Source organism: Schistocerca gregaria, chromosome 2, assembly GCF_023897955.1.
Source record: "Schistocerca gregaria isolate iqSchGreg1 chromosome 2, iqSchGreg1.2, whole genome shotgun sequence".
Lineage (NCBI taxonomy): Eukaryota > Metazoa > Arthropoda > Insecta > Orthoptera > Acrididae > Schistocerca > Schistocerca gregaria.
In genome coordinates, this window is record NC_064921.1 from 92,248,360 (window position 1) to 92,261,302 (window position 12,943).

The 12,943-nt window shown below is 37.8% G+C and overlaps 1 protein-coding gene across 2 annotated transcripts in view; it reads left to right on the forward strand.

Annotated features, from left to right (window-relative positions):
• LOC126336405 (group XIIA secretory phospholipase A2) overlaps window positions 1-12,943 on the forward strand; it is an 83,760-nt gene that overhangs the window by 43,638 nt on the left and 27,179 nt on the right. The window contains exon 1 of one of the 2 annotated variants that reach the window (XM_050000096.1): window positions 6,446-6,844. The exons of the other annotated variant lie outside the window; for it this stretch is intronic. Within the exon in view, the coding sequence (XP_049856053.1) occupies window positions 6,613-6,844 (232 nt within the window). The 5' untranslated portion in view covers window positions 6,446-6,612. Of the gene's footprint in view, window positions 1-6,445; window positions 6,845-12,943 lie in introns of those variants that run through there. 2 annotated transcript variants of the gene reach the window in all.

A 12,943-nucleotide genomic window follows, 5' to 3' on the forward strand; every position in this document is an offset into this window, starting at 1 on the left:
AGAGCTTTCTTGTCATCCGAATCACATAAATGGGAATTACAGTCAGAGGGTTATTACTAAATTGTAGGCACATGGCCACACCACATATCTAAAATTTGGAAAGCAGACTCTCTCGCGATAGATTAGATGTCTGGATCTTATCATGAAATATTCAGGCTACGATAACACGTTCTTTTTGCTGTCAGCGTGGACCAAACTGAAATGCTGTAGGCATCCTTTCGCAACCCTGTTGACATAACAATGATTTGGAGCTGTGGGACTGATTTATCCTGCTAAATTCGGCTGACATTTTCTTGTCATCTGTATGAAATACTGTGAATATTCCCTCTGATGATATCTTATTGAGTTAGTAATATTTTGCGAGTACAAGGTCATTTCATGCAGAATCTTGTCTCATCCTTCACATTGTGAGTTATCAGTTATCTACTGCTGCCGCGATTATGGCAATGAGTGAGTTTATGCAGAAATTCCTTGGCATCATAGTTGTAAAGTAGTGGCTTTATAAAGCGGTAGTTGTCTCCGAAAGCAGTTCCAGGTTTGCTGCAAAAGATGTGTCTTATCAATTCCTTTCGGTAAGTTTTAAATCAGGTGCTACCTGTTACATGTAAGTGTGTCCTAGCAAACTGGCAGGAGTTGCCATGATCGTTGACCTCACTAATCTCAAGTCACATCAAAATTACTGACAAAATTACTGAACAGATTCGAAGCATCTATGAGAGTCACGAATTTTACTTTATTCATCAACTCGGTCTGAAATAAGAGGGCAAAAATTACAGGGACAATGCCAAGTTTGTTAATATGCATTATCTGTGGTAGGTGTGGAGGTTAAAACGTACGAAAATGCACAACTGCACTACTGCGAACTTGTGTTTTATTTTTGCATCAATATTGTTGTGAACCCACCATCTGGTATCAACGCGTTGCATTAGCAACCATTATACCTAATCATTTTGATAGTACACCTGATATTATAGATGAGTAGGACACACGACAGAACGTAGATAATGCCCGTTTTACGTCAACTTTTTTGAATAGGACCATCATGTGAGGTTTAGTTAAAATAAGCTTACGCTGCAAGAGAATTCGCTTGTATTTTACAATCTGTGGTCTGTTGTCGGTTTGAGGGCCTTCAATTACATCGGCAACTTAGTGCAGCTCCACCGAGGGCTGTCTGGAGTGGGGTGGAGATAGCAATGTGAAAGTGGCGGGCTGTCGAAGACGATCTTCATATTATTAGTGCGATTGAGGCTTTGTATATTCTTGACGACGTTTAGCACCTTTGCGGTCAGTCACCCAATTTCAGAATTCATGTTGAGTACTTCTGCTAAATTGTCATAATATTGTCTTTTTATATTGATGAGTGATCTGGTTAGTCGTCATGTTCAAGTGGCATCTACAACGCAAATTTAATATTACGATCCTAGGAACTAACCTGCAATCTGTTTTGTATTTCATAATCAAGACTATCTACATTAACCGTCATCAGAACAATGTCAGGGAGCAGAATGCAGTAGTGCCTTGGTAACTACTTGGAAACCTGCTGGAGTCGTGTTCTAAGAAAAGGGTAGTTGCTGGTTCACATTATATTACACTAGCGAGAAGTAGCCAATTTTCCTTTTTCTCTGCAAACATCCAGAACAAAATTCAGTAACAAAATGCTAAGAAGATATTTGCATTGTGCCAGCTCAACGATCAGCCTATTTTTATAGATTTTTATTTTCACAGCTATTCTCATCCTCCATTGCAATAAACTTCATTCATTACTTGCTTGTTCTTTTTACGATTATTATTGTCATTCTCTCACTCGCAAGAGTATTCACATCCCTATTTGGAATCGATGCACATGAAGAGTGGCTATGAAAGAAGGGAATAATGAATGTTACGTCACGCAGAATACACTCATTTACTTCAGCACCTCGTGATCTATGCTTCAGGAGAAGTGAGATACGTGAAGATGTGAATAGGAGGTCAGATACGCTGGCACAACTCTGCAACTACTTCTGTTGATTTAACAGTGTTACCAGATAAATTGGTGCTGTGGGATCAGAAATGTAGTACAGACTATGCCACAGAAGCAGAGAGCTGCTAATTTCGGACATGACTGTGAATTACTCTTGGGTCAGCTGCTGGTTAGAGTCTTGCATCTGTAAATGGAAGGTTTTGTTTGATGTCTTGTGCTAATGCTGTCTAAATAAATTATGCCAGTGGATAAAAAAACGGTTTAGTTTTGAGACCTAACCCTCTAGGGGGCCTGCTTAATGAATTCCAAGCAAATACATAAAAAACAACTCAGGAAGGGTTTGAACAACTACTTTCATGCACAGATATACATATGGAATCTGTTCATCGTTTAGGGGCCAAACAAGAGGATAACATCACGGAAACAATGATCAGTATACTTAGTACATAATAGAGCATACACATTTCAAGGAGGAAACGTGTGAAGACACAGATTTCCTCGTTGTCCATGTGTGCGGCATATCTTTCGTCTTAAAGAAAGTAATATCCCGATTTACTTCTTCTTGAATCTCAAATGAAATGAATGCCATGTGGAATTGAATATTTGTTGCCTGCGTCTCTTCTTGCTTCCATCCCTACTAACATATTTATTAAGACTCGTGGTAATCATGACATCCTATATGTATGCTGCAAAAGATTGCACGTGGACACATTCGACATCGAGGTGCAAAGTGTTTGATTTCTTACATTATATTCAATTAAAATAAGCTTTTGATGTATTTTTACTTCGTTCCTATTTTGAGATGATTATGAACATTATGGAAAATTATCTCAAATGCTTTATGCTGAGTGAGAAACACTGAATCATCCGTTTTGCTTTTGTAATGATACAATGCCAACAGCCTTCTTCCACGCTGGAAGCTGAAACTTAATTCATTCTGGTTTAACGATAATTGAATGCCTCAAATGTATGCATAGCCCTCAAGGCGACGCCAGAAACTATAAGGGGAGAACGCCTTCTGAAGAACCGTATCGGACAATCACGACAAGCACTTCGCTAAAGAGCTGCCTCGTAAAAGAGCTGGGAATTGGCAGCGTCGTAGCAAGTATTTGTCAACACTGAGAGACTGCATTTACTTCCGGGTGTAGCTCGGCATTACGTCGCTAAATTCACTTGGAACTCGTTTTTCACATCGAAGACTCATACGATATAATTCACTGTAAGATGAGACCCTTAGAAAGTAGATTTAATTTCTGGACTCCAAGAACGACATTCTTCACATAAGTAACACCTGTTTGTGTGTTTAATGTTGCGTCTTGAGGCTCAGGCAATATCGCAATGACTACAGTCCACCTGTTGCCCCCAGTGTGTTATTAGCTCAGCGATTCCTTTATGCGTTGCGATGCTGGTGCTATATGAAATGGCAGTTCCAATCTCGGTGAAGGCCGCTGAACACAACGTTTTATTTTCCATTTTAACTAATGGAGTTGCAAACTGCTAAATCTGAAGAGTGCCTTCTTGCAATTTCGACTTAGTAAATTATGTTAATATCATGAATGTCTGTTTTGCAAATGCCAAGGTGCTTCACTGCAAAATAGTTTCTCAAAAGGTTCAAACCTACTGTCAACAATTCGAATTTGAGCTTTGTTCGTCATATAGGTCTAACATGTCAGGAGGTTGTTTATGAAGTGAACATGTAGATAAATATAGTTTCTCTCTTCTAAATTTTGCAATAGCATTTAACTGTAGACGTTTGCTGACACTGGCGTTAGCAATTCCTTTCCATTCTATGAAACCTCAAAATCGATAACTTTTTCTGTTTTAAATCTGACGACCTTAACTATCACTTCCGATAAACGTTAAGTACTTCCTGAATCCATATGTGGAACTCCAAATGTGCAGTGTTCCTGCACTCCTACAGAGTATGCATTGGAAGGTATTCACACAGTTTATCACATAGACGTACCATAAGGAATGAAACAAAAACTGTAATACACTTTACACCAGAGACCCTCACTCTGGCTTGATGAAAACATCCGAATATTGGCCAAAAGTTGCACAAATAGTGGACTTTGAAAGGAAAAGAAAGAGATATGAAGCATTTATAAATTCATCAAATGTAGTGAGGTGGTTTAATTTCGTCGACGTCTGACAAATTAATTTCGGACCATACGCAGCTCTTGCCGATTAATGTAATACATTCACGGACTGTGCGTCTGGTCCCGACGGAGGTTCTAGTCCTCCCTCGGGCATGGGTGTGTGTGTTTGTCCTTAGGATAATTTAGGTTAAGTAGTGTGTAAGCTTAGGGACTGATGACCTTAGCAGCTAAGTCCCATACGATTGCACACACATTTGAACAGTTTTGAATGTAATACAGACCCATCTACTAATCAGGGCGTCGGTCTATGTTGCTTTCGAGCGTGAATGGAAATCGTAGAAATCTTCTATGGAGCAACATTTAAGAATAATAAAGCGTTTTAAATTATCAATAGCGATGAGTGGTAGTAGGCGCTTTCGATCAAGAACGGGGGAGTGCTGCGCCGCTGCTGTCGCCACGGCCGCTGCCGGTAACCAGCAAATGGATCCCGGAGCTTTGCCGCATGCGACGTCTAGAGGAGGACACACTGCAAGAAATCTGCCGCAAAATGGTTACTGGATAAAAGTTTGTTATCAGTGTGATAGAAAGTGAAATAGATTGATTCTGCATTACCATTACATTCATGACTTCAGCATTCAGTTGAAAGGGGTTACAAAAATTTTTGCGCCAGCTAGTTTCGAATCACAGACGTTGTAGACAGAAACAACGGACGGTACCGCTATACCATGGGCGTAAGTAGCGTATGGCTTCTCTTATATAGGACAAGACTTCCTCTAGGAAGTGCCGCAGTCTACAGTGTTGCCAGATTGTGCAGACGGTCGGACTTGAAGAATTAGCGAGTTGGCCAGTTTATTTGGCCCATGTCGCGATCGGCGGGGACTTAGCCTCTGCAGCGTCCGGCCGCCGGTCAAGTTTTATGTCAAAGAGTGTACATAAATTCCTCTAGAATAAACGGAACAAAAATATAAAGAAAATATTAAATTGGACTCTAATAATTCGCTTGACCTTTGTTCAGCCACTATACATTTGCTTTCTTCTGGGACATGTGTATTTTATAGATGTGATGAAACACTTTACATCAAATGTCCAGACGAAATATCACTTGAAACAGTCCACTCAAGAATGAAATATAATTACTTTACATTTTAGATTACAATCACAACGGGTAATATTTCCACAAACGACGCAAGCTGGCATTTTTGATCAGACGAATTTCGTGATCCAAACAATCAAAACAGTTGAATGTAATGGATTTGGGCAGCTAAGATGATGGACGTTGGCTTTAAGTTTTTTATATCATGACAACTCCCTTTATTTTTACCTCCATGTTAGTTCTTCGAATTCCTACATCATACTCTGTCTTTTTATATCACAGATTTTATCTCACAACCGCTTTCACAGTTCGGTATTGGGCTAACCGAAATAATATCAGATGAAATATCAAGGGGTGATATTGCAAACCGAATTCACAAGGTAAAAGCTGCTTTTAACAAGAGAAGAAACCTTTTCACATCCAGCAGAATAATATGAAAATGTAAGGAATGGTCTCATATACACATTTGTGTTGATGTGATGATGTACAGAATTGAGAGAGAGTCCCTCAGAGATACAGAAAACACATAAAATAACAACCTCCGGGATGTGATGCTACTGCAGAATGTTCGAGGTTTCATGGATAGAGGAGATATCAAACAAAGGTGCTCCAAAGAGTAGCAGTAGTGAAGCATTGTCTCCCGAAGCTCATCGAACAGAGAAGGGACACAATGGGTCAGCCATCTGCTGAGACATGAACAAGTCATCAAAAGAATCATTGAAAGAACGGTAGAAAGCTAGAATGAAAGAGGCAAATTGTGGCTAGAATATATCAACCTGTCATGGAGGGTACCAGATGCACCATCTGTGCCGCTCTCAAGAGGATGGTCGAGGACAGAAAAGCGTGGCAAGCTGATAACTAGTCTGGCAGCTGAAGACTGAAGAAGAAGACTTGACATTACGTGAGATCCCGTTCTGTTACCGTTTGGCGAGGATTGGCCTTAAATTTCCGGGAGTGAAACGATCAGTAATGAAAACTGCATTTTTGCTTGTCAAAAATAATTAACTGTTTTTTTTATCATGATTTCCTAGGGCCCGTTACGGACGAGAGAAGTTAGTGTTAGTCACTGTCTAATAGACTGTGGTGTTAGTGTAAAATTTGAAACTTTCCCGGCGAATCAACTGTTCAAAAAGATTTCGGGCTTGCAGCCGGTCGTCGTAAACTTTATTGCACGAAATTTCGGCCGGCTGCAAGCCCGAAATCTTTTTGAACTATGGTGTTGTGCTGATTGGGTCGACTGCTATCGACTTCTGTGGTCGCTTCGATTCATATGTCATCTGCGCAAGATTTGAGTGATATACAATTTTAACGCAGTTGTTATTGTTGCGGAATGTTGGCTGTACACCTGTGACTCAGTAGCGGCAGTGTTATGTCCTGAAGTGTTGTTGTATTTGTAATGAGCTGAGATCCCAAATATGAATGAGTCAGTTGATTGATGATATGTGGTTGCTGTTATTGTAATGGAGATTAATAAAACAAGGGTGTTCATTTATGCATTAACATTTCTGGGCTATGCCTTTAGTGGGTATGGAGCAGAAATAATCACAAACTTGAGAGATGCAGTAATAGCAGCAGAAAGTGTTTTCGGAAGCTTTCTTAAGAATGCAATAACATGGGTGAAACAAGTGAAGAACCTGCACGACGTCTTCGATGCCGCGATCGAAGAAACGTGTGTCTTCTCATGTCCAGGGGGTGTGTTACAATTTGTGTAGTATAGAATATAGTTCAAAGTGAGCCTTTTCTATTTTAAATGGTTACACTCAATTTTGAATCACTTTCATGATACTGTCGATTGCGCAGCAGATTGGAACACTCACAATGAGAGAGATTATTTACTAAAAGAAGATTTCACCGCATTCTCCCATAAGCTGCCACCTTCATAAGTGAAATAGATTTCCTAAGGGCTCTTCTATTGAATTTGTCTTTCTTGACAACTAATTTTATCTTCGCGAACCCGACTAGATGTATTATTATATTCCGTTATTAATCATCAATGCTTTATTACATCAGTTGTACAAATGTCATTGTATTTGGTAAAGTTCACATTAAAAACATTTTGAAGAGAAAGTAACTGGCGGACTGTGCAACTGAAAGAGGGTCATTTGTAATCAACCTTTTATTGGCATGAACACAAACATATTCCATCAAATGTCTTTTGCAAGTTTGCTAAAAATGTAACTTTCACTGATGGAAACAGTGACTCTTGTCTCGTCTTTTCCAGTTGTACTGGTAATTCTTCATACTACCTCATTGTTCTGTATATCCTTTCATGGGCCAGCTCAGAACACTGTTTTTATTTCCATCATATGTTTCACTAAGCAGTGTGACGCAATCTGTAAAGGTACTGGACTCACATTTGGAAGGACCAGCTTTGAAATGCATCCTGGTCACACAATTTACATTTCACGTGGTTTTCTTAAATTACTAAACACAAATGCCAGGATGGCTGCATTTGAAAAGGACATGCCTGATTTCTTACCTCCCACGATCTGAATCTGTGCTGTGCCTCTAATGGCCTTGCCCTTGACTGTTAAATTCAAATCTTCTTTTTCTGCAGTAGAAATACAGTCATAGCTTAAGTGTATCTGTACCAGTTAAGAGAAAACGCTGTACCAACATTTTAAGCAATTTGTTTTGCACTGTTCGAGTTGTTAGTATGTAAGTGTGTACTGTATTTTCCCACTTCAACCAGTTGAAGACAGAAAACATTCTGCAAGTTGTGCAAGTGAAAATGGTTTGCAGTAGGGTTACATGGTAAGAATGGTGTGTTCCAAAGGTCCGGAACATGGTTTGCCTATTTTTGTGTGTGTGTGTGTGTGTGTGTGTGTGTGTGTGTGTGTGTGTGTATCAATCATCTTGCTGCATTAGTCAAATACGGTTAATTGATGCAGAGCATATTAATCTTATGGTTGCCTGAGTTTCTACGCTTATCCTATACAGAAAAAGAAATTTCTGACAATGCTAACTAAAATTTTCTATGAGCGTGAAATTAGTTCCGTATTTGCTGCAAAAGTCAGTATATGTTCACTGAAAGTTACTTTACATAATCTGATGTTTCTGATCTGGAGACCTTATTTAGATCTAGGTAATTAATCTAGGTAATTAAATTTGAAACATGAGTGGGTAATGACATTATAACTCTCACTGAGAATGTTCTCTTTGATGAAGCTTAAAGCAAGAAAATAACTGTACACCAAGTAATGAATTCCATCTGTGATCATGATGCACAGTTAGGGTAAATAAGATAGTGCTTTACAGTACAGATAGTCCTCAGTATAAATGACTCCAGGAGAGATGTTTTAGTAAAAGTTGCTAGAGGTATCCTGTGATGAAGTTTGTAAGGAACAAAGTGCTAATGTAAAATTTAAGGTATGCTATGTTAAATTCATATTGTTGTTTGGAAATAGCTTTTTGTTTAAGCTAATGATAAAGGACATTAAAAGTCATGTCAAAAACTATGGATCACTAGATGGATTGAAATATCGCGTAAACGGAAAGTGTATCTCTTGGCGAGAACAAGTAAAGATCCTGCAGCAGTTGCACATTCCAAAAACTACACAAAACTATTAATAAAACTCATAAAAAATGATAGAACATGCACATTACATCAGAAATCAGCAATTTCAACAAAGGGCTTAAGTCTGTGTGCGATGTGTTGAAATGAGAGGACAACAAACCACAAAACAATGATCGGGCTGTTATTGATCATTCACAGATAGCAGAAATGTTTGACGAAATTTGTGATCACTTGCCGAGTGATAGAAAATGTCTGACAGATAGTAAATTTAAATTTGAAAGCAAACTGGTAAAGTGTGTCCTTGACAACTTCTTCAGTTCTGTAGACATATTTCTATATTTGTGATGTATAAAAGGTACTGTGTAGAAATTTCTAACCCCTTGCAAATTGTCAGCATTTAGTCATATGAATGTGTAATGCGAATATAAAGTGACTGATTCAACATAATTGTGATTAATCATACAACTGATACAGGGAACATGGAACAAACTTGTCTATAATTCAGTACAAAATTAGTATTAAGTTTTTTTTCCTTCAAATTAATATCAGATCATAACACACCAAAGCACTACTACATTATGAATGAAAAGTGGTGTATTTATGTTCCACTTTCATCTGGAATACAAGGGAAATGGCACTTCACAAATAAAGTATGCAAGTTTCACAACATTTTCATTTTTGGCAGGGGTACTGTAATTTGCTGACTTGTATAAGAATGAAAATTTATGATACATAACAAAAAAAAATATAAATATATGTATTTTACATTACTGCTGTCACCTAGTGTACTGTACCCAACATATCTACAAGAAGAAAAAGTAACTGACTAAGATTGATTATTGCTCTTGTTGTTCAACATCATTTTCTTTCAGTCCTGGTTCTATATCAATCATTACATCACATAATTTAATCCTAGTGTAGGATCTCTGAAACTCACTGTTTATTCAGATAAGGTTTAGTAAATAAAAAATAAGTACATACTTCATTGCAGAGCTTATCAGTAGCAGCCATGTGCATTGCTGAGACAATTTTTAGGTGCGAGGGCAGTAGTTTTTATGACTTCATTCATTTCAGATGTGGTAATATGAGAAAAATTAGTGCCTTGACTGTAACTATGACATACCAGTGTTGCTCTGGCACTGGCAACTTTATCTGCATTTGTTTTAAAGCATTTCCACCAAAGGAACTTTCCTCAAAAGTAGATGACACGATATACAGTTTTTCCTAGGAGGAATCATCAATATTTGGGGATATGACAGGAATAATCATTAAAAAAAATAATAAATAAATAAATAAATAAAAAGTCCAGTAAACATGTGCTCTAAAATGCATGCCTTTAGAGCTATGAGTGCTTGTTTGCATTGAATAAATTTTTTCTAATGCATGCTCTTTGTGTTCCACATTTGGAGAGGTGGTAGTATGGACAAACAAGGAAAAAAATGACCAGTAAACATGGGCTCTAAAGTGCATACGTTAAGAACTGTTCTTCTTCACCTCTGCTACTGTGTAACACACATCTCCTGCTAAAGGAGTGCTCGTAACTCTCTAAGGTAGGCCTATGCATTTTAGAGCCATGCTTACTAGACACATTTGCTTAAAATTATTGTTTCTGTCATGTCCCTGACTATTGATCATTCATCGTAGGGCGTCCTGTATGGTTGATTATCTCAGTGATTTCTTTGCTAACTGTTCCTTCACTAAACGAAAAATACTACGTAAGAAAGAAAAACCAAAAGATAAAAGTAAAACTCACAATGTGGGTTGTAGTTATTAAATAATATAGTTAAAACAATGGGAATATATTATTGCCACTCATCATATAGTGGATGTGCTGAGTTGCAGATAGGCAAAAATTAGTGGCAGACACCTCCCCTCCTCCCCCTTCCACCCCCTCACACATGTACAAATGCAACTCGTACAATGACTGCAGTCTCTGTCAATTGAAGCCACACTACACATTAAATTTTTGATATTGTAATGTGTCAGTTAATATCATAATTTACGTCTTCCATTTCCAGTAGAACATAAATGTATTTGGCCTTCCATTGAAAGAAATGAAGTTCGCAATTCACGAAGATGTATTTTTGGCATTCAGTATCAGACAAATATATAAAAGAACCAAGAGTCCAATTATAAGGATTCCTATAGTAAGAGTAAACAGACAGTGACACAGCTTAATATAGTATTCTGATAACGGATATTACAGGATGGAAACAAACAAAAACGAGAAGATGTATCCACTCATTCAGAACCTATTTACATGCGGTGCACAGACATACATAATAGTGAAGGGAATTTTATTATCTTGAAAGCTTCCTTTCTTCTTATCTAGTGCCTATGCACACACAAATGCACCCACTCATGACTGTGGGTTGTTTGTGAAGTCTTGCATCAGGTGGTTATAGGTGTATAGTTGACAATTCTCATTTTTGTTCATTAATTTGCTGTCCTTTATTTAATGCTAAATTTGAGCCACTTCTTGTCTGTATGTCATTACTCTGCTATGCAAATAATCATAGTTGTGACACAATATATTAAAACTTATTACCCATTCCTAATACAGTAAAATTGTAGCTTGATGGCTCACAAGGGGGCCATATGAGCTGCTCTTCACTAATTTGATTCATATAGGCATGGTGTCCAGGGCACAACTAAGACTTTATTAAGCTGCAACTGTGCTTTGTAGGGTCACCTGTGTTCAGGGAGCCCACAGCCGAGTTAGTAAACTTCTAGTTTCATAACTGCGAGGTGTCTGGATAGACTCTTGCTACTGATACCTTTTTTTTAAATTTTGGCATAATTCTAATAAGACATTTATTATGACAGTGCAAATTATTAATATTTAATGATTCAAGTATAATTTTCCTAGTATTTGTACAGAAAAAAAGGAAGATAATTTTTTTTTCATAAGCATATTGGTAGTCATTTTATATATATTATTGTATCTGCATTTGTGAGAAGTATAATATATAACCTGTAAAGTGATACATGAATCAGGATGATCAGAGAAACATGGAAAACAGTAATTATTGTTATATATTGTACATGTAGTGAATGCTGGAGTTTCCTATGTGCATGGTTTTACGGTGTGTCTGTTGCAAAACAAACATGGTTTAAATCCATAAATAGCTCTCAGTTCTCACGCAGTTCTGTGCCATTCACCAAATGCTGGTGCAAACAGCTTATAATAATAATAATAATAATAATAATAAAAGAAAAGAGTAGCAGCAGTGGGATTCGATCAAGCGTCATTGTGCTTATGAAGCTAAGCGCTTACTCGCTCAACTGCAGAGTCCTTGAATACTGGTGACCCTACAAAGTATTTCAAACTATATCATCTCAAAAACAGTTGAGAATTGCATCTTCCTTACACATGTTGAAGACCTAATCGTGCCCAACACACCATACCAATATGAATCAAATCTGTGAGGGGAATTTCGTACAGCTCCCTTGTTGATGGTAAAGTACCAGCTTAGGGGATCAAAAAGTCTTGGGTTTAATCCCAAGTCAGTCTGAGGAATTTTATTTGTCACTAATCATCCTTTCACCTCTTAACAGTGCTTGTCAATGTGAAAAACACCTTGTTGCACCGTGGTTTGGAATCCATGTTAAACTGTAGGTTCCCATATAACTGACTGGGTAAATCAGTTCAAAGTTCAGAAGGCAATGGCATAGCACCAATAGGACAATGCTTAGTAAAGCTCTAACATGTTCAACCAACCTTTCAGTTGGCGACAGCTTTACTTTTTAACATGACAAGGAGAAAAAGACCTGAAAGTTAATAGCCAAGCCATTCAGATGGAGAGAATGATTCAGTTGACAAAAGTATAGGTGGTCAATGTGCGTATTAACAGTACTGTTCTCAAACGTTTATGCAGTTGCAGTACTTCCACTCAGCTGTTAATGATACTTAGTGCAGTCCATAAAAGATTCAGTACCAGTATGTGACATGAATTGCGTAGCTGAGAACGAGGAGAGTTCTGGTTCATAGTTTCTGATGTAGCTCATTGTCCACCTATCTTGAAACCTGGGAGAATATGAGATAGATCGCTAATCTAGTTGATAGTAGTTGCTAGCTCTTGGACCATGTGCAGATCAGTGGAAAATAATGATTTTTGTTTGTGAAATATACGTAATTTTCTGGCATGTCCTATTGAGTTGCAGATCTGATGTTTTGAATCTGTCTTATTTTATTCCTCTGATGAGATAAGAGAATAGGTTTGTGAGAAAAAATGGAATAGATCATGAGCCAAATGACAGATGGTGAGTAGAGA